Below are 19,580 nucleotides of genomic sequence, written 5' to 3' on the forward strand. Positions count from 1 at the left end.
AGTGTATGTAATAGTGTAGTGTAACAGTGTAATGTAATAGTGTAGTTAACAGTGTAGGGTAACCTTATGTAACATGGAAAGTAAGCAGTGTATGATAGTGTAGTGTAACGTGTAATGTAATAGTGTAGTGGAACAGTGTAGTGTAATGCAGTGTAATGTAATAGTGTAGTGTAACAGTGTAATGTAATAGTGTAATGTAACAGTGTAATGTAACAGTGTAATGTAATAGTGTAGTGTAACAGTGTAATGTAACAGTGTAATGTAATGCAGTGTAATGTAATAGTGTAGTGTAACAGTGTAATGTAATAGTGTAGTGTAACAGTGTAATGTATGCGTGTAATGTAATAGTGTAGTGTAACAGTGTAATGTATAGTGTAATGTAACAGTGTAATGTAACAGTGTAATGTAATAGTGTAGTGTAACAGTGTAATGTAATAGTGTAATGTAACAGTGTAATGTAATAGTGTATGTAATAGTGTAGTGTAACAGTGTAATGTAATAGTGTAGTGTAACAGTGATTGGAGTTTAAAATGCTGTAAGGTAATAGTGTAGTGTAACAGTGTAATTTAATAGTTAATGTAATAGTGTAGTGTAGTGTAGTTTAATGCTGTAATATATAGTGTAATGTATAGTGTAGTGTAACAGTGTAATGTAATAGTGTAATGTCATAGTGTAGTGTAACAGTGTATTTAATGCAGTGTAATTAATAGTGTAGTGTAACAGTGTCATGTAATAGTGTAGTGTAACAGTGTAGTGTAACGTGTAATGTAACAGTGTACTGTATGCAGTGTAATGTAATAGTGTAGTTAACAGTGTAATGTAGATAGTGGTAGTGTAACAGTGTAATGTAATGCAGTGTAATGTAATAGTGTAGTGAACAGTGTAATGTATAGTGTAATGTACAGTGTAATGTAACAGTGTAATGTAATAGTGTAGTGTAACAGTGTAGTGTAACAGTGTAATGTAATGCAGTGTAATGTAATGTAAACGCACGTCTGTGAATAATCGAGTTGATTATCCTGTTATGAATATCTTCTGCTTTAAGGTTGTCTTCTGCTGCAGATCATCTCCTCCCGTCTCGTTGTGGCTTCTCTGCTTTCTTCTTCCTTCCACATCTGAGCTCCGGCTGGTGCCGGTTCCACCTTAAGTTGCCCACCGAGGAGCGGATCCCCCGAACGCGCTGCCATCTCCCTCTCCGGTCACCTGATCCTGATCCTCATCCGGCCATTTTAAACGCTGTCAGGAGGACGAGCTGCCGAGAAGCGGCTCCAGTAATGCGGACCTAAAGCCGCATCAGACCCGGAGCGCTGGACCGGAGCGGCTGGCGGGTTCTGATCTGAGACCGAAAAGAAGCTGATATCGGAACAGATCTGGTTATTCGGGGCGCGCATGATCGATTATCGGCGCTCCAGCAGCTGCATGGTTAACCGGCACCGCCAGCGACGCGCTGCGCGTCCGTAGCTCCGAATCGCGGTCTGATCGGATCGGATCCCTCCTCGCACGGACCTCCACGGGACATCCATGTCGGGACCTCTGGCCAGGGAGCGGGCCGGCGTGGCCGGAGCCGCGGTCAGCAGGGCCGTGGTCCGGGCCACGGCGCAGGATCCGGCGCGGCCAGCAGGAAGCATCTGGACTGTAGGTCGGGGCCGCCGGTGGTCCTGAATGCGACGCGATGTCGATGATGATGATGATGATATGAATTTATTCTCAGGGCCCCACGGAGGCGGCGGTTTTAATGTTGCGTGATTATTAAAAACCGATATAATAAAAAAAAAAAAAAAACGACGCGCGACGCATCAGCACAATGGCATGCAAAAATTTAACCTTCAACACAAACAAGAGATGTTTCATCTCATCATCGACCTGATGGTGCAGTTTGTGGTGGAGAATCTTTCAGTCCTGTTCACACTCATCCTCACAGCCAATAAAGTCACACCTGCAGATGTAGCAGATGATTCGTGTCTTTACAGCGAGTGTGTGTGTGTGTGTGTGTGTGTGTGTGTGTGTGTGTGTGTGTGTGTTTCAGACCTGGTGCACTGCACCCACGAGATAAACGTGAGCATCCCTCACCTGGCGGACGCCTTGTTGGAGCGGACGGCCAGTCAGAGCTGGATGGTGGTGTTTAAAGCCCTCATCGCCACACACCACCTGATGATGTATGGCAGTGAGGTAGGACGGGCCTCAACTGCTACCATCTTCCATCTGCTCCATCTTCTGCTCCACCAGAAAGCCAATCCAGCTGCAGAAGCTGATCCTGCACCCCATCACAACCTCCTCCATTCAGAAGCAGTTAAGAACGTCACAAACCATTATTATCCTCTGATTCCCCTCTGTTTTGCAGAGGTTCATCAAGCACTTGTCCTCCAGGAGCTCGCTCTTTAACATCAACACGTTCCTGGAGAAAGGACAGTTCCAGGGTAGGTCCCCTGTTCACTATCGCCATCACTGTAGCAGCTCACTACAGTATGATGTCGTGATTGTCGTGTCTTCCATGCTTTGCAGGTTATGACGCGTCCATCTTCATGAGGTGCTACAGCAGGTATCTGAATGAAAAAGCCCTGTCCTACAGACTGGTGTCCTGGACCTCACCAAAGTGAAGAGGGTGAGAGTTGTGGTCTGGGGTCAGACGTGTGTCCAGATATGATGGACAGTGTGGTCAGGGTTGTCCGGGTCTCCGTTTCCCAGGAGCGATGGAGTCATGCGCACCATGAGTGTAGAGAAGCTCCTGAAGACGCTGCCCATTGTTCAGTCCCAGCTGGACGCCCTGCTGGACTTCGAGGTGATTAGAACATTATCATCTAAAACATAAACTGTATTAATTAGCGTTTGCCAGGTTATGTAGATCAGGGCTCTGAAGATCTCATCCATCTCCACAGGTCACCCCCAGTGACCTGACCAGCGGGGTCGTCCACGATGCCTTCATGCTGCTCTTCAGGGACTCAGTCCGTCTCTTTGCTGCCTATAACGAAGGCGTGATCAACCTTCTGGGTAATGAGTCCAGCCAGAGTCCGTTTATTCTGCTCTGAGGGAAATTCATCACGTTCTCCTGTTCCACAGAGAAGTATTTCGACATGAAGAAGAGCCAGTGCACCGAGGCTCTGGAGATATATACCCAGTTCCTCAGCAGGATGACCAGGCTGTCCGAGTTCCTCAAGGTGTCTGAGGTAGAGTTCTCCAGAGTTCCTTCCCCCCTCCAGCCCCCAGAGTTCCAGAGCCGCGGTCCTGCATGTAGAAGGCCATTCAGCTGCAGAGCGTGGAGGACGTTCATCCTCTCCGGGCGGGGGATGGGAATGGTGCCCTTCTATCCAAAAACTGACTAAAGTTGACTTTTACCGCACATTCATCCAGCTGCATTACGATGTGTGTTCATCTGTGTCTTCTCTGTGTCTCCCCAAAGTCAACATTAGTCGTGTTCGTCTTTGGATGTCCCATCGACTACGATCTCCGCAGATCTGTTCCAACATCCACATGAAACACGCCGTATCCGTGTGTAGCACCGCCATCCACAAGCCACGCCCACTCCTCCTCTCTGTCTAACAGCCACTGCATGGAGAAGTGAATCATTTTCTTTTGTTCTTCTTCTTCTTCTTCTTCTTCCTCCTCCCCTCATGTTTTTTTTACATTTCTTTCTTTCTTGATTTGGGTTTCCTCCCTCTCCTCTTTTTGTGTCACAGCGAGGAATTGATCAGGTTGACAACCAGATCTCTCACAGGTTAGTGGCACATTCCACCTCGACCTCTCTCACCCCACATCTCCATCTCCCTGCCCCGCTGACTCCGCCCCTGCCACGCCCTCAGAAACCTCACCCCGCCCCTGAGCAGCCAGTTAGTCTGTGTGTGGCCATGCCTGTTAGAGGCGGTGCGTTTCCGCGGCGCCCTGTACTGCATTGCTCTGATGAAGCTCCGCCCATTGTCGGCACCGTGGCGGTGCAGCCGCCCGCCTCCATCACAGGGTGCAGTACGGGCGCGGCGCCATTTCTCAGACAACCTGGACAACTAGTGCTGAAGAGGAGAGTTGCTGCTGGCCTCTGTGCGTTCAGGGTCACCAGGGGTCACCAGGGGTCACCAGGGGTCTGGTAGCCTCGATCAGTTTAAACCGGAGGCGGGACGTTTAGTTCTACCAGGCAGATCCTCCGTCCAATTGGTTCTGTACAAACACGCCAGCCGAGTTTTAAAGAGGAGGAGCTGCCTGGTCGAACTGAAAGGCCTGCAGTTTCTCATCAAGTTCATTCCGGAAAGCCAGAGATACGGAGCGGGTTCTCTGCCCCCGAAGAACGTTCTGGTTGCCCTCCACCTTCCTGATCTCACTCCTGTCTCGCAGAACACACTTACAAATGGACAATTGGCCATGACACAGCCGCTAAAGCAAATGTTGCATGAGCGTGTGAGACCGGTTCTTGCAGACAGCATGCAGACTGCATTCTGCTTCCTCCTAGAATGCACTTCATTAGCAAGATCCGGGAGGCATAAGACATGGGACGTTTGTCTTCTTCTGATTAACCTGCGTTGGCTTCCATCTTACAGCAAACCACAGCAGGCGGACTCTCACGCGACCCAGAGTTCTAACCCTCGCCTGTAGAACTGTGGTTGCTACAACATGGAATCCAAGGGTTAATGTCCCGCTGTGTCCGTTTTCCTCTGTGCACTACTACATATGAGCTAGAACCTCCCATCCTGGTGGAGAAAAGCCAGGCAGGGCCGAGCCGAATATTTAGTGAGTGCACATGCGTGTGTTTCCGTGCAGACGTCTCCATGTTTTTGGCGGGTTCCCTCCTCCTCCTCGCTTATGTTCTCTCTATACAAGACACCATGTTCTCTGGTGGCTTTGGTGATGTTGTGTCTTCTTTAAAGGCGCCCAGCACCCTGTCTGAAGCCCTGCAGCACCACCTGGTCTCTCTGGAAAAGAGGAGAGCGAAGGAGAGCAGCTCCTGCAGCAGGTAGAACCACCACCTGCCACGGCACTCAAGCCTCCACCCAACTACATCACTCCAATCACCACCAACATGCCACTCATACCTTCACCCAACTACATCACTCCAATCACCACCAACATGCCACTCATACCTACACCCAACTACATCACTCCAATCACCACCAACATGTCACTCCAATCACCACCAATATGCCACTCATACCTACACCCAACTACATCACTCCAATCACCACCAACATGTCACTCCAATCACCACCAACATGCCACTCATACCTACACCCAACTACATCACTCCAATCACCACCAACATGCCACTCATACCTACACCCAACTTCATCACTCCAATCACCACAAACATGCCAGTCATACCTACACCCAACTACATCACTCCAATCACCACCAACATGCCACTCATACCTACACCCAACTTCATCACTCCAATCACCACCAACATGTCACTCCAATCACCACCAATATGCCACTCATACCTTCACCCAACTACATCACTCCAATCACCACCAACATGTCACTCCAATCACCACCAATATGCCACTCATACCTACACCCAACTTCATCACTCCAATCACCACAAACATGCCAGTCATACCTACACCCAACTACATCACTCCAATCACCACCAACATGTCACTCAAGCCTCCACCCAACTACATCACTCCAATCACCACCAACATGTCACTCAAGCCTCCACCCAACTACATCACTCCAATCACCACAAACATGCCACTCATACCTACACCCAACTTCATCACTCCAATCACCACCAACATGTCACTCAAGCCTCCACCCAACTACATCACTCCAATCACCACCAACATGTCACTCAAGCCTCCACCCAACTACATCACTCCAATCACCACCAACATGTCACTCAAGCCTCCACCCAACTACATCACTCCAATCACCACCAACATGACACTCAAGCCTCCACCCAACAACAATCACCAAACCTCCACCTCTGGTTGCTTTTTTAGCTCCAACTTGAGCTGCACTGAGGAGACACAGAGAGGAGCTGATGCAGAGAAGGACAAAATCGTGCTGATGAAGGTGCGAGGACACATGTGAGCATTTGGTCAGTTTAGTCAGTCTGTGTATTTGACTCTGTGTGTATGTGTGTGTGGCTGATTAGGATCAGCATCTGAGAGACAGCAGCATCCAGACACCAGCAGTATCTCCGGTGGGACATTCAGTTGGCAGCAGCAGCAGCAGCAGCAGCACTTCTGATCAGATGCCCACTCTCTCCAACACAAATGGGTAACACTGGACTCACACACACACACAGACACACACACACACCAAACACTGAACTGAGTATCAATGGTGCATCTCTGTTCCCCTCTCAGTATCATGAGCAGCTTCACCAATGGACACTTCGAGCAGCTGAGTCTGGGACTGTCAGCCCCGCCCACCAACCATCAGCCCAACAGCAGCGCCTGGGGAGGTACACACACACACACACACACACACGCACATACGCACAAACATGCACGCTCATACGCACACATATGCACACATACACAGACACATGCACATACACACACGCACGCACACTAACGCATAACACACACACGCACATCACACATGCCACACACGCACGCATAACACACACACACACACGCACATACGCACAAACATGCACGCTCATACGCACACATATGCACACATACACAGACACATGCACATACACACACGCACGCACACTAACGCATAACACACACGCACGCACACATGCACACACACTTACGCATAACACACACACACACACGCACATACGCACAAACATGCACGCTCATACGCACACATATGCACACATAACACACATGCACATACACACACGCACGCACACTAACGCATAACACACCACACGCACACACACATGCCACACACACGCACGCATAACACACACACACACACGCACATACGCACAAACATGCACGCTCATACGCACACATATGCACACATACACAGACACATGCACATACACACACGCACGCACACTAACGCATAACACACACGCACACACATGCACACACACTTACGCATAACACACACACACACACACGCACATACGCACAAACATGCACGCTCATACGCACACATATGCACACATACACAGACACATGCACATACACACACGCACGCACACTAACGCATAACACACACACGCACGCACACATGCACACACACGCACGCATAACACACACACACACACGCACATACGCACAAACATGCACGCTCATACGCACACATATGCACACATACACAGACACATGCACATACACACACGCACGCACACTAACGCATAACACACACGCACGCACACATGCACACACACTTACGCATAACACACACCACACACACACGCATACGCACAAACATGCACGCTCATACGCACACATATGCACACATACACAGACACATGCACATACACACACGCACGCACACTAACGCATAACACACACACGCACGCACACATGCACACACACTTACGCATAACACACACACACACACACGCACATACGCACAAACATGCACGCTCATACGCACACATATGCACACATACACAGACACATGCACACACACACGCACGCACACTAACGCATAACACACACACACACGCACACATGCACACACACGCACGCACACACACGCACGCATAACACACATGCATAACACACACACACGCACACACACAGTGTTACTGTTCCATCTCTGGTTGTGTTGGACTGACTCTCCTCCTCCCTCTGTCTCTATCTGTCTTGTTCTTCTGGACGTGTTCTGGTGAGTCGCCTTCGTTTCGAACCGCTTTGTTCTTTCCACTTGATGTGACTGTCACCGTCATGAAAGTTAAATCAGGATTTTCACTCTCGCTGCTGTAAGGTTCTCTGCAGGGTCATTTCTGAAGCCACCGCCACTGACAGGACAAGTCCCCAACACGGGGATCCACGTCTCACTGCACACCGGGGCCAAGCTGCTGGGTGGAGATCTGGACTCGTCTCTGGCCAGCCTTGTGGGCAGTAGGTGTTCCTCCTTCCTCCGGTGTTTCTTCTGCGGTGTGGCTGCTGAATCATTTTATTTCATCTTTTCACAGACTTGCACTTTGGAGGAGCACCAGCTAAAAAGTGAGACTTTTACTTTACTTCACCGTACAACCGACTGCAAAGCAGCGTGTTTTAATATGATGAATATCACTATTTTACAAATACAATGAAATAGGCATTAAACATCTGATGAAGACTATTATTTGAATTGATTGTGAACTTCGCCCCCTTGTGGTCTCCAAATGGCAGTTTTAATATATTTACTTTTCCAGCAGTAACCAGATGCCCTTATCAGTAGTTACAGGGACAGTCCCCCCCTGGAGACACTCAGGGTTAAGTGTCTTGCTCAGGGACACGATGGTAGTAAGTGGGGTTTGAACCTGGGTCTTGTGTGTTACCCGCTAGGCTACAACATTTAAATAAATCAAAGAACATTGTTAAAATGATTTTAGCTAAACATCTAACACAAAACATGGGCTGCCATGGGGAAAAGTCTCATTAACTATCGAATCATCAAACTATTTAGCACTTGTAGGCTTGTAGTGAAGACCTGCTAGTTGTGAGGGTATGGGTGGTAGTAGCCTAGTGGGTAACACACTCGCCTATGAACCAGAAGACCCGGGTTCGAATCCCGCTTACTACCATTGTGTCCCTGAGCAGGACACTTAACCCTAAATTGCTCCAGGGGGGGACTGTCCCTGTAACTACTGATTGTAAGTCGCTCTGGATAAGGGCGTCTGGTAAATGCCATAAATGTAAATGTAAATGTGAGTGTTAAGGTTGCCTGCTCTTGACAGGCAGGACCTGCCGTTTGAGAAGAAGCCTGTCGGGGGGAGTGGCTGCACGCCGAGCTGGCAGTCCAAACACACCGCGGCACTGTGGGGACACACCCCCAGCGCGCCCGCCCCGAGCTCCGCCCCTCACATGGTGAGACAGCCACCCACGGCCCACGCCGCAACTCGGTTCCTGACGTTCTGATAACGCAATCTTTCTCTCTTGCTTCCTATGTCCGTTCCTGTAGAACGGGATCATCTACACCGGCTACGTGAGTTCCTCGCCGTGGTGATGCTGAACGATTCCGTAGATAAATCTGGAGCTTCACCCTTCCCTCTGTTTGTGTCTGCAGGCACCAGCACCGGTGGCTTTGCCCATGATGGCGCCCCAAGTTCCCGTCTACAGCATGGTGTGTTTTTTTTTCCGGTTGTGAAGCGGCGTCCGGCGCGTTGCCAGTTCTGCTGAATTCCCCCCCGTTTCCCCCTGCAGGTCCCTCCTCAGATGGGACAGATGAGCTCTGTCCCCGTGATGGCGCCTCCTCCGGTCATCTACAACCAGCCCATCCTGCGCACCACACACCCCTTCGGACCCGTGCCGGGAGCGCAGGTATCGCGTCCGCTGGTGCCACTTGACCAATTTGAACCATTTACCACTTTAACTCTGGTCCTTCTTCCTCCAGATGCACTTCATGTAGCACCGCGGACAAGTGGGACGTCACGCTGTTGTCAGAACCAGGACACAAATCATCCAGAACAAAAAAAAAAAAAGAAGCGAGAGGACGTGAACGTGGTGGGCGGGACTGTGCTGGTGCGTGCTCTTGTTTTGCCCCGCCCCCCACACGCCGGAGGAGCCTCAGCGCAGCTCCTGCAGTCGGAGCAGCGTAGCGGGCAGGTGGCGCTGCGAAGGTGGAATCGTGAGTGTACCGTGTCGTGTGAAGTCAGCGGAACCGTTCTTTCCCCCCTCTGTAACCGTGCACAGTGTAGTCGGTGTTTGTGTCGTGCGATGTCGTCCCCAGTTGACCCGCGCTCCGCCCAGCCGTACGTGTAAACGAGTCTGTGCCCCATTCTGTATATAACTCGCCCCGCCCCGCCCGCCGGTTCACGTCTGGCTCGTACAGTATGTGTGTATATACAGCATGTTCCGTCTCACCGCCTGACTCGTATGGAACGCATAGCGACTGGACCAGAACCAGTGGGATTTATGTCCCGACCTTCTGGAACATTCCAGAACCCTCCTCCCTCCACAGCTTGTTGCGTCGTGTAAATGCTGTAGAGCTCGGAACGCCGCGGTTCTGGACCAGCGCTGCAGCGACATCTGAAGGTTTCAAGCACAAACGTGGCTCTTCTGTCCCGGCAAAACCCGGCGAAGGTTCCCGGCGGGGACGGTATTGATGTGTGTGTGTAGTTATGCTGGCTCATTAACGTTGTGAAGAACCTCACCGCTGCATCATGTGATCTCCTCCCCCATTTCTACTCATGCACTGGACTGACATTGTAAATACCAGCAGCGCCACATTTTTAATGTTCCAATAAATCCCTTTTTCTAAAGAAACGGCTGCAGAGTTGTCATGACGTCAAGTGAAATCTGAAGGTTCTTCTCAGCAGATGTCCTGCAGGTTCATTTTCTAACCGTGTGTTATTCAGAGCGACACTTTAAACACCATTAAACACCATTTTTCCAGAAAATCTGAGATTATGATGTACAGTTCAGGCCAAAAGTCTGGACACCTTCTTATTTGACGTGTTTTCTTTATCTTCATGACCATTTACGTTGGTAGATTCTCACTGAAGGCATCAAAACTATGAATGAACACATGTGGAGTTCTGTACTTAACAAAAAGTGGAGACCTGGTCTCCACAGTCACCGGACCTGAACCCAATCCAGATGGTTTGGGGTGAGCTGGACCAACAAGTGCTAAACACCTCTGGGAACTCCTTCAAGACTGTTGGAGAAGCATTTCAGGTGACGACCTCTTGAAGCTCATCGAGAGAATGCCAAGAGTGTGCAAAGCAGTAACCAGAGCAAAGAAACTAGAATATAAAACATGTTTTCACTTATTTCACCTTTTTTTGTTAAGTACATAACTCCACATGTGTTCATTCATAGTTTTGATGCCTTCAGTGAGAATCTACCAACGTAAATGGTCATGAATATAAAGAAAACACGTTGAATGAGAAGGTGTCCAGACTTTTGGCCTGTACTGTATATATATTTTTTATATTTATGTTTAAATTCAAGGTTCCACACAATCTAACCCCAGAAAGGTCAGAACATTTTTAGGCTTCACACTGATGGAACGTTCTAGGCCGGGTCACTGCACAGCACAGGCCCCACCGGGCAGGAAGTCCTGGACGTAGGTGGCGATGGCTTTGGACAGGTAGGTCAAGGTGCCGAAGCGGCCGCTGGGGGCGGAGTCATACAGCAGCCGGCAGATGCTGGTGGACTGGTCTCTCTCCAGCAGGGCGTCCTCTGCTCCTACAGCTTTCTGCAGGGTCAAAGGTCATCAGTATGGGTTCATTTCTGAAGCTTTTTACCACCATAATCTTGTCGAAATAAAATTGGACTGGTACGGATCCGGACCTGGTCGCAGTAGAACATGTCACTGGCCATGCGCACGATCTGCTCCACCCGTATGACGTCACCTACGCTGCCGATGTCCACCTCGGTCAGCACGGTCAGCACCAGGATGGCCTCCACCAGAAGCTGACGGTACTCCGGCTGTGGAACGCGGTTCAGAACCGTCTCCACGTTCACCGCGAACTTGATCTCGCCAGCAGTCATCTGATCGCGAGAAACGTGCGGTCAGTCGTGAGACGGCGTGAGACGGCGTGGCCGCCGCCCCCGGTTCGTACCTCGCTGGTGATTGAGGACGGAAGTAGAGACCCCTCGATGGACAGGCCGTGGCACTGTAGGAACGCGGAGAACATGGAGAACGTCATGCATGTGGGTCCCACTTTCAGCTTGACCTCTGGCTCCCATCTTACCTTCTGCAAAATCTTCCAGACTTTCTGGTAGAAGCCGACAGGAACCTTGTTCAGGGCCCCGTCCAGGCGGCGGCGGCGCAGCCACTGTCCCTGTCTGGAGTCCCGCCCCGGCCACGCCCCCTGGAACACCTCGATTGGCGGGAATCTGTAACGCTGTCGGTCACACCGACGGAGACAACTGAGCTGGAACGCGGGCGGGTTTTACTAGAACAGAAGTAGAACTAAAGCTGGTCCTCACTCCAGATTCTACCTTGTCCATGTCCAGGGAGTGGCTCAGCCGGGACTGCAGAAGACAGAGAAGGTGGAGAATGATGCAGCAGAAGAGCAGTAGAGATAATTACGGTAAATTACGGTTCCGTGCTGACCGTGGCGGCCTGGGTGGATCCTGCCTGGCTCATATCGTGGAGGGACAAGGCGGGACTCGCGGTCTGGCCGATGGAGCGAGCTGGGACAGGGACACAAGAAGCAAGAGTGAGACGGCAGAAGTGACGCAAGCGGCGGGTCCAACTCACCGCTCCTCTGAACCCCGAACTCCCTGCCGCTCAGAATGTGGTGCAGAAGGTTCTTCATCTCAGACGGCGTCATGTTCATCAGGCTCTCCGTGGCCTCCTCTCCTGCGGGACGCACGGTGCACACAGACACGGTGAAAACACACACACACACACACACACACACACCGGCGCGTGAGAGCGAGGAACGGTGGGTCGGTACCGGAGCAGCTGAGGGACTGGGCCAGCTCTGTGGCCATGGCCTGGACGATGAGGCCAACGCGCAGCCGGAACATCTCGCCGAACAGGCCGGGCTGCGTTCGGATGATCATCGCCAGGAAAACCAGGACCTCCTGCCACAGCAACACAGCAGCGGCGTGATGTTCCGCTTCATTTCACACAGTCACTTCACGTACAGAAGAAAGTAAATTACAGAAGTTCAAATTTGGAGATGCGTGGGACGGTCAGGAGGTTCCTGTGGGAGTGGGTGGAGTTTAGAGGAATGTGGTTCTACATCAGATGGGTAACTAAAGAGACTAAAAATTCCCTCTTCACGGGGTCTCCGGTCCCAATCGACTCTGGCTGGTGGGACAACTTGTCCTGCTCCATTCGACTAGCTAAAGTAAAGGAAAGTAACTGGTGAAGTTACTGGTGAAGTTGGGAGGATAGTAGTGATGTGAGCCGGGTCAGGGAATTAAAATAATCAAAACGAGACAAAAAGCACCATAACACCATAACAGATGTATTTAATAATGATGTTCTGATGAATATAAATATGAAATAGATAACATCTACAGCCACTGTGTCCAGGTGCTGCAGACCATCCTTGCGTGGCAGGAATAATGAAGTTCTAATAGACGTTTGGTGTGGGTGATTAGAACCGTCGTGTGTTAGACTGTTTGTCTTTAACAATGTGAGGATGTGTCCTCCGTCTTCTCGCTGTTCACCTGAGTGAGGACGGCCATGGTGAGGTTCTTCTCGCTCGCCTCATCTATCAACCTTGCCAGCTTGTCTGGAGGCATGGGGCTGTGAGAGGAACAGAGTAAAATCTGTAAGATCTGTGGTCTACCAGGGGTGTAGGAACCTGGATGATGTTAATTCTGGAAGTGGCCCTCACGCTGAGATGGTCTTCTCTCGAGGTTCTGGAGGCAGACCCACAGTCAAGTGCTTCTGATGAGCTAACAGGTCTGTGCAGGCCTTCAAACAGAACACACACACACACACACACACACACTCATTACCTTCCACAACAGACACCCTGCAGTAACAGCAGGGGCCACTTTACCCTCATCCAGCTGCTCCACTTTCTTCCGGAGCATTCCACAGGTCATGCGGATGAGACCCCAGTGTCTCAGCGTCCCGGCTTTCTCGTACAGCTCACCCAGCAGCCGCCACACGGTCCAGCCTGCACCGTGCAGCCTGGTGTCCCAGTCCACACCCCTGGAGTCCCGGTTGAGACACACTGGTCAGTCCGGAGCCCCGCCCTGCGCCAGGCCGACCGACACTCACCTGTCCTTGTAGAGAATGTAGAGAATGTCCGCCTGGTCCTGCAGGTTGTGAGTCTGTTTCAGCATCTGCACCAGCGCCGCGTGGTCGACTCCTCCGTCCGTGTCCCTGGGGAGGTTCATGCTGGTGGACGGCTGGTCCTCAGGCGCCTGCTGACAGGTGACGTCTGCTGGAATGAGACGTCCACACGTCCCACCTGCAGGGTCGGGCTGAGGGCCGCGGAACAGCTTGGTAGGAAGATACATGTGCACGTCTACAAGGAGGTCAAAGGTCAGACCCGATCAGATGACGCCACCACAGCCAGGGAGGAGTGAAGATGCGTTCCTCACTGTGTATGTTCAGCTCGCGCGCTTTGTGCACCAGAGACACCATCTCTCGCGCTTTATTGGCTGCCGCCCGGAATCGGTTGAGGCCGCCCTCGGTGGAGCTGATCGGCTGAGTGTCCTTGGGGACAGAGAGCAGCTGGTGCAGGTACTGAGCAAGGTCGTCCACCTCTGGTGGACACACACACACACACACACACACACACTCACATACACAGAAATGACACCTGCTCAGCTATCCGGCGTCACTCCTGCTCACCACAGTCCATGAAGGTCAGATGAGCGCAGCAGGACGTTTGCTGGAAGGTGGACAGTGTCCCCGTCGTCACCCTGTGGGTGTTCAGGCAAGACACACGCTCATAGCCAGAGGTGGGTAGATGAATGAAATGAACGATACTCAACTAGAAAGTGAAAGTGGAGTGATTGTCATCGTGAGACACTGCAGCACAGCACACGGTGACATGGTGAAACGTGTCCTCCGTATTTAACCATCTCCCTTGGTGATCAGTGTGGGGGAGCAGTGTGTGGGGACGGGACCTTCATCAAGGGGACCTCGGTGGCACCTTGGCGGAACGGGGCCGCTTCCTTGACCGCTAGGCCACCCAAAGAAGTCATCCAAAATATTTTAAAAAATAAAGAGTACTGAGCAAGAGCAAATGTTTGACTGTAATTTCTAATTAATTTTTTAGAAAAGACAATTAAACGTGCTAATTCTGGTATTTCCTAAAAATAATATTAATAACTTATTACTTAAGTACAATTTGTAGTAATTAATGGAATAAATCTGAGTATATAATGTTATATGTGCTATTTATATGTGTGTACTGAGGTATGTTGTATAAAACATTTAAATATAGAATTAAAATGTAAATTCCTTTTTTATTTGCACTATTAGTACAGTTGTGTTCATGCATTTATTGAAAAAAAATTTTTTTTTCAAATCTTATCTCAAAACAGCTAAAAGATAACGGCAATTTTTTAAAGCTAACTCTCTTCCACCCACCTTGCAAGAAGAAGATCAGAACACTGACCTGGCTCCTCCGTAGTATCCATCCTGCAGCTTCCTCAGGGCGGCCAGAACCACGGGACTCACATCACTGTGGTCATCATCTACACACACGACACCGACACGATACACACATGACCCCCGGCGAGCGGCGAGGGGAGGTGAGAGTTGGGGGCGTGGCTACGTACTCAGCATGCCGCGAGACACGGGAAAGGTGACGGTCGGCTGGCCGGTCATCCTCCATCGAGAGCAGAGGTAGGACAGATCGGTACGCAGCATCTCCACAATCATGTGGTTGTCGAGGGCGAGATAGAACTGCTGATGGTCCAAAAACTGTGGGCAGAAAGACACGCGCGTAACAGAGGACAGCCAGGCGAGGGAGAAGGTGAGGACAGCAGAACCTGGAACGGCCTACCTGAGGAGTGAAGGAGAAGACCGTGCCACGGATCATGTAGAGTTTGGATGTTCCCAACACGCCGATGCGTCGGTACGGCCGCCCGGTGAGTCCCAGCCTCTGATTCCGCCCTGTGGACGTCCGTCCCCACGTTATTTATCTCGTCACCAGAAACGGTGGTGCTGAAACGTGTCCTGACAGCCACTCACCCAGCCTGGCGTAGATGTGGCTCAGCACTCTGGATGGCTGGACTCTGATTGGGTAGATGTCTTCCAGGGTTTCAGCATCAATGCCATGTTTCTGCAGCAGCTGCTTGATCTCCTCTGTCTCTGCTAAGATGGAAACTGCAGATGTAGGAGAAGAAGAATTAAGAAGGTGAGCTCAGAAGAAACAAAATAATGTGCATGAAGACCTGGCACCTTGAACCACTACATCAGGCTTGGGCACAGTCGCCAAACGTCTATTCAGAGGGTCGACCTCTCCAGGCGCTAGGAAGCCCTGGTGGAGAAAGAACCAAGTCATGTTTCTGTAATAACCTGCACCTACTGTCCTCCAAGCAGAAGAACGAGCAGGATGTACCTCGGCCAGAAGGTTCCCCATCACGTACAGAGACTGAGCCCATTTCAGGGGTAATTTGCCCAGAGGAACCCGGTCAACGGTGTGAGGGTTGGCATATTCCTCATCCACCTGGATTAGAAGCAGACTTTCATTTTCATTTTCCTCAAAACATGGAGCCCTGGATGTAAGTAGCTCCACCATGACTGCAAGTTGACCACAAGTGTAAAAGTAGGTGTCTCCAAGGTTTCACAAGTTGAACCAGGCATGGTGTGGTGGAACATGGAAAGAGCTATGCTGTGGGTGGCTGATGCCCTCCAGGACAGGGTTGGTTGTCATAATCTGAACCCTGATGTATCCTGATGGGCTTCATCTTCCTTGATCTGTTTGTTCTGTACTGGTGTCAGTAATGTTCCAGAGTGTTCTGTGTTCTTCAGTGTGTATAGTTCATGTGAGGAGACCACGGAGCTGTAAACATTCACCTTATCTAATGGGACACTGTAGAGCTCAGGCACCAGCCGCACACCGTCCTTCTGCTGGATCAGAATGGCGTCCAGGGCCTCTCGATACTCCTCCACCTGCAGGGTTTGAGGAGGACCTTCTCATCACACAGACAATGAGAGAGCACAACTCTAATTTAATATGCATAGGTGAGAGGAGGGAGGAAATTCTGCAACAGACCTGCTCTGAGTTGTGGATGAAGATGCCATCAAGGATGAGGTAGGTCCAGAATAGAGGCCACTCACACTCAATGTTCTCGAAGAGCTTGAGCTCCGACGACTCATAATACAGTCGGTTGGGGTCCTGAGTGGGTTTGGGACACAGAAAACAGCTTTGAGCTTTTTTATGAGCTGTTTTACTCTCAGTCAGATAATAAGAATGACATGTTCAAACATGAAGGAAAAGTTACTAGAAGAATGATCTGAATATACTTTTATATTAGAATTTACGTGACCTCTTTAGGGGTCTTATGACCATCCCTGAGGAAACGGCAGCATCCATACCTGCCCTACACAAGACAGAGCAGAATAAAACATCTTATTGATCTCCACATGAACAACATCAACACCATGGATTTAATGAAACTCGTGACCAGATCACATGACCAGAATAGAATCACTTCTGCTGAGACCAGACCAGACATATGATAAACATGAACATTGGTACCAGTGGAGGATTCAAATATTGTTCATGTTCACTGATCATATACTTTCTCTTTCTTGAGACTCATTGACCTTCATGGTCAGAACGTTGTATGGACCTACGTGATCACAGGCCATCACAACAAACTCTTTGGGACCTTTGTCATGTTGTCCACTCATCATAGAGGGGATCGAGGTTCATGACCTGCAGCTTCGAGATGATCTCCTCCTTGGTCAGGTTTACAATGTTGAGGTCTTCCACAGCAAACGCAGGGTAGGTGATGATGGACAGCACTCCAGCGTCCACCTCTTTGGACGTGGATGCCCTTGGAAGCATTGAGTTCAGGATGGACTGTATCCGGAGCAGATGGTGGAAAGAAAGTGGTTCTTCGTTTAGACCCAAGTGCCACATAAAATCTGCCAGCTGCTGTGCGCCTCTCACCTGGCAGTGTTGAATATCATCAGGCAAGGCATGGACAACTGACTCTGGACCTCCTTTAGCCCCAAAAAGGTTCAACCCATCAAGGGCTTCTAGTGCTGCCTGCAAAGAGAAGTCCTGTCATTGAAATAGTCCTCAGCTCAGTAGAAGACACACAACATAAAAACCCCGGCATGGTGCACCACAGGGTTCTTGGAGGTTAATTCCATCAGACTCAACGCTGGCCCCATTTGAAACCGTAAAGTGAACTTTGACCTTTGCCATCCCAATGGAGCTGACGTTGATCTCAGGAATTCCCGTGTTGGTTTTGTCTCCACGTTCCCACATTCCAAAGTCCTGTTAAGAGGCAACAGTGAGTACCTGCAGAACAGTGAGAACTTCAGCATAACATTACTGCAGAATGAAAACTCACAGCCACTTTGTACGCGGTCTCTATGTAGAACATGAGGTTCTGGATGATGTCCACTTCATCTCGTGTGTAGATGATGTGTAGCCCTGCACAAAATACCACACAAAATACTCAGCCGATGGGAAGATAGAGGTGAACCAGCAGCAAGAAGAACTGAGAGATGAACCTGATGCTGTCATCTGGGCCAGGAAGAGCAGGAAGATGGAGGTTGCATCCACCTGCAGGTGTCCCCACTCGGTGTCCCCCAGTACACTGGCGCAGGTCCTCATGTGGTACTTGGCATGCAGACTGTCCGTCACCCTCTTGCTGTATTTGAACTTTTCTACTTTGTCCAGCTGGAGACGAAGACACAGTCAGATGTGTTTGTCCTCAAGAGAGTGATGGGAGGACCTCCAGGATCAGCTGAGAAGACCGTTACCTGTCTCATCATGCACTGCAGCAGACTCCTCATCAGCTTCACCACGCTCTGAAGTGGACACACAGGGAGACAGTTTCAACTTTGACCTTTCTTCCCATCTGTCAGGGAAACTCAACCCCTGTGTGTTGCCTGTCAGTTCAGGCCCAGAACATTCACACACACACACACACACACACACAAACACAAACCACAACACACACACACCACACAAAACAAAACACACCAACACACACACAAACACACACACTCACACCCCACACACACCACTCACACACCACACACCCACCACACATACCACACACACACACACCCACTCACACACCACACATACACCCCCCCCCACACACACAAACACACACACACCACCACCACACACCACACACACTCACAAACACACCCCACCCACACAACACACACCACACACACTCACACACCACCACACACACACCACACCACAACACACACACTCACACACCACACATACACACACCACAACACACACACACACTCACACACACCCTACACACACACACACTCACACACCACACATACACACCACACACAACACACACTCACACACCACCACACACACCCACAAACACCACACAAACATCACAACACACACCACACCACACAAACACACCATACACATCACACACACGTGCACACACACACATACACTCCGACTCAGGTGATCTGCTCTACCTGCTCCAACTCGAAGGCCTTGGCCTTGTCCTCATCCCAGTCGGCGTTCTTCCGATAGGCCAGACTCAGCGCCCACACAGACAGGACGCTGTAGACGTTGTCTCGTACCCAGGCGTGAGGAACGTCCGGGCTGCTGGGGAGCAGCCCTGTCACCGGGTCCTGCGAAGGTCACACACACTCACACACTCTGCACCACGCCGCCTTCTTCTTCATGCTTTATCAGAGCCCGTCGGTACCTGATGGCGCAGGATGGTCTGCTGCACGGTCCGTGCGTAGTTGTCCAGCTTGACGCCGGAGTTGCTGCGGCTCCTCATGGTTCCTGCACTTCTCCGCCGTCCTCTCCACACCACCGCGCCGCGCTCCGATGATGGTCATGTGATGTGTGTTAATGTCAGAGAGGAGCGCCGGGCGCCGGTGTCCGTTACATGGTTCAGATGAAATGCCAC

General features: G+C 50.5%; 1 protein-coding gene and 1 pseudogene across 2 annotated transcripts; one reads left to right on the forward strand and one right to left on the reverse strand.

The window, feature by feature from the left end:
• The first annotated feature begins 1,521 nt into the window (after positions 1 to 1,521).
• On the forward strand, positions 1,522 to 10,316 carry LOC114780446 (phosphatidylinositol-binding clathrin assembly protein-like; annotated as a pseudogene).
• Positions 10,317 to 10,964: 648 nt separating this feature from the next.
• LOC114780380 (phosphorylase b kinase regulatory subunit alpha, skeletal muscle isoform-like) lies at positions 10,965 to 19,529 on the reverse strand. 2 transcript variants are annotated; one of them, XM_028967656.1, is made up of 31 exons: positions 19,371 to 19,529; positions 19,135 to 19,293; positions 18,430 to 18,477; positions 18,178 to 18,346; positions 18,015 to 18,097; positions 17,858 to 17,938; positions 17,606 to 17,704; positions 17,369 to 17,515; positions 16,977 to 17,030; positions 16,703 to 16,825; positions 16,504 to 16,599; positions 16,046 to 16,153; positions 15,886 to 15,964; positions 15,676 to 15,810; positions 15,488 to 15,597; positions 15,261 to 15,405; positions 15,098 to 15,176; positions 14,326 to 14,396; positions 14,073 to 14,237; positions 13,747 to 13,996; positions 13,523 to 13,677; positions 13,355 to 13,433; positions 13,185 to 13,263; positions 12,461 to 12,590; positions 12,262 to 12,363; positions 12,115 to 12,194; positions 12,000 to 12,032; positions 11,750 to 11,902; positions 11,618 to 11,671; positions 11,346 to 11,546; positions 10,965 to 11,250 (listed from the first exon to the last, which is right to left on the reverse strand). In XM_028967656.1, exons 1-31 carry the CDS (start codon positions 19,446 to 19,448, stop codon positions 11,077 to 11,079), a joined length of 3,519 nt encoding a protein of 1,172 aa, XP_028823489.1. In that variant the 5' UTR covers positions 19,449 to 19,529; the 3' UTR covers positions 10,965 to 11,076. The 2 variants fall into 2 exon arrangements, with proteins under 2 accessions (XP_028823489.1, XP_028823488.1); XM_028967655.1 differs by having other exon boundaries at positions 11,988 to 12,032.
• Positions 19,530 to 19,580: the final 51 nt, after the last annotated feature.

The sequence above is a fragment of the Denticeps clupeoides genome, unplaced genomic scaffold, assembly GCF_900700375.1.
Source record: "Denticeps clupeoides unplaced genomic scaffold, fDenClu1.1, whole genome shotgun sequence".
NCBI lineage: Eukaryota > Metazoa > Chordata > Actinopteri > Clupeiformes > Denticipitidae > Denticeps > Denticeps clupeoides.

Coding starts and splice junctions, on each gene's coding strand:
- LOC114780380 (XM_028967655.1), bottom strand. CDS start 19,448: ATGAGGAGCCGCAGCAACTCCGGCGTCAAGCTGGACAACTACGCACGG. Junction 18,478..19,134: donor AGGCCTTCGAGTTGGAGCAG/GTAGAGCAGATC, acceptor TGTCCACTTCAG/AGCGTGGTGAAGCTGATGAG. Junction 11,672..11,749: donor TCTGGAAGATTTTGCAGAAG/GTAAGATGGGAG, acceptor GCGTTCCTACAG/TGCCACGGCCTGTCCATCGA.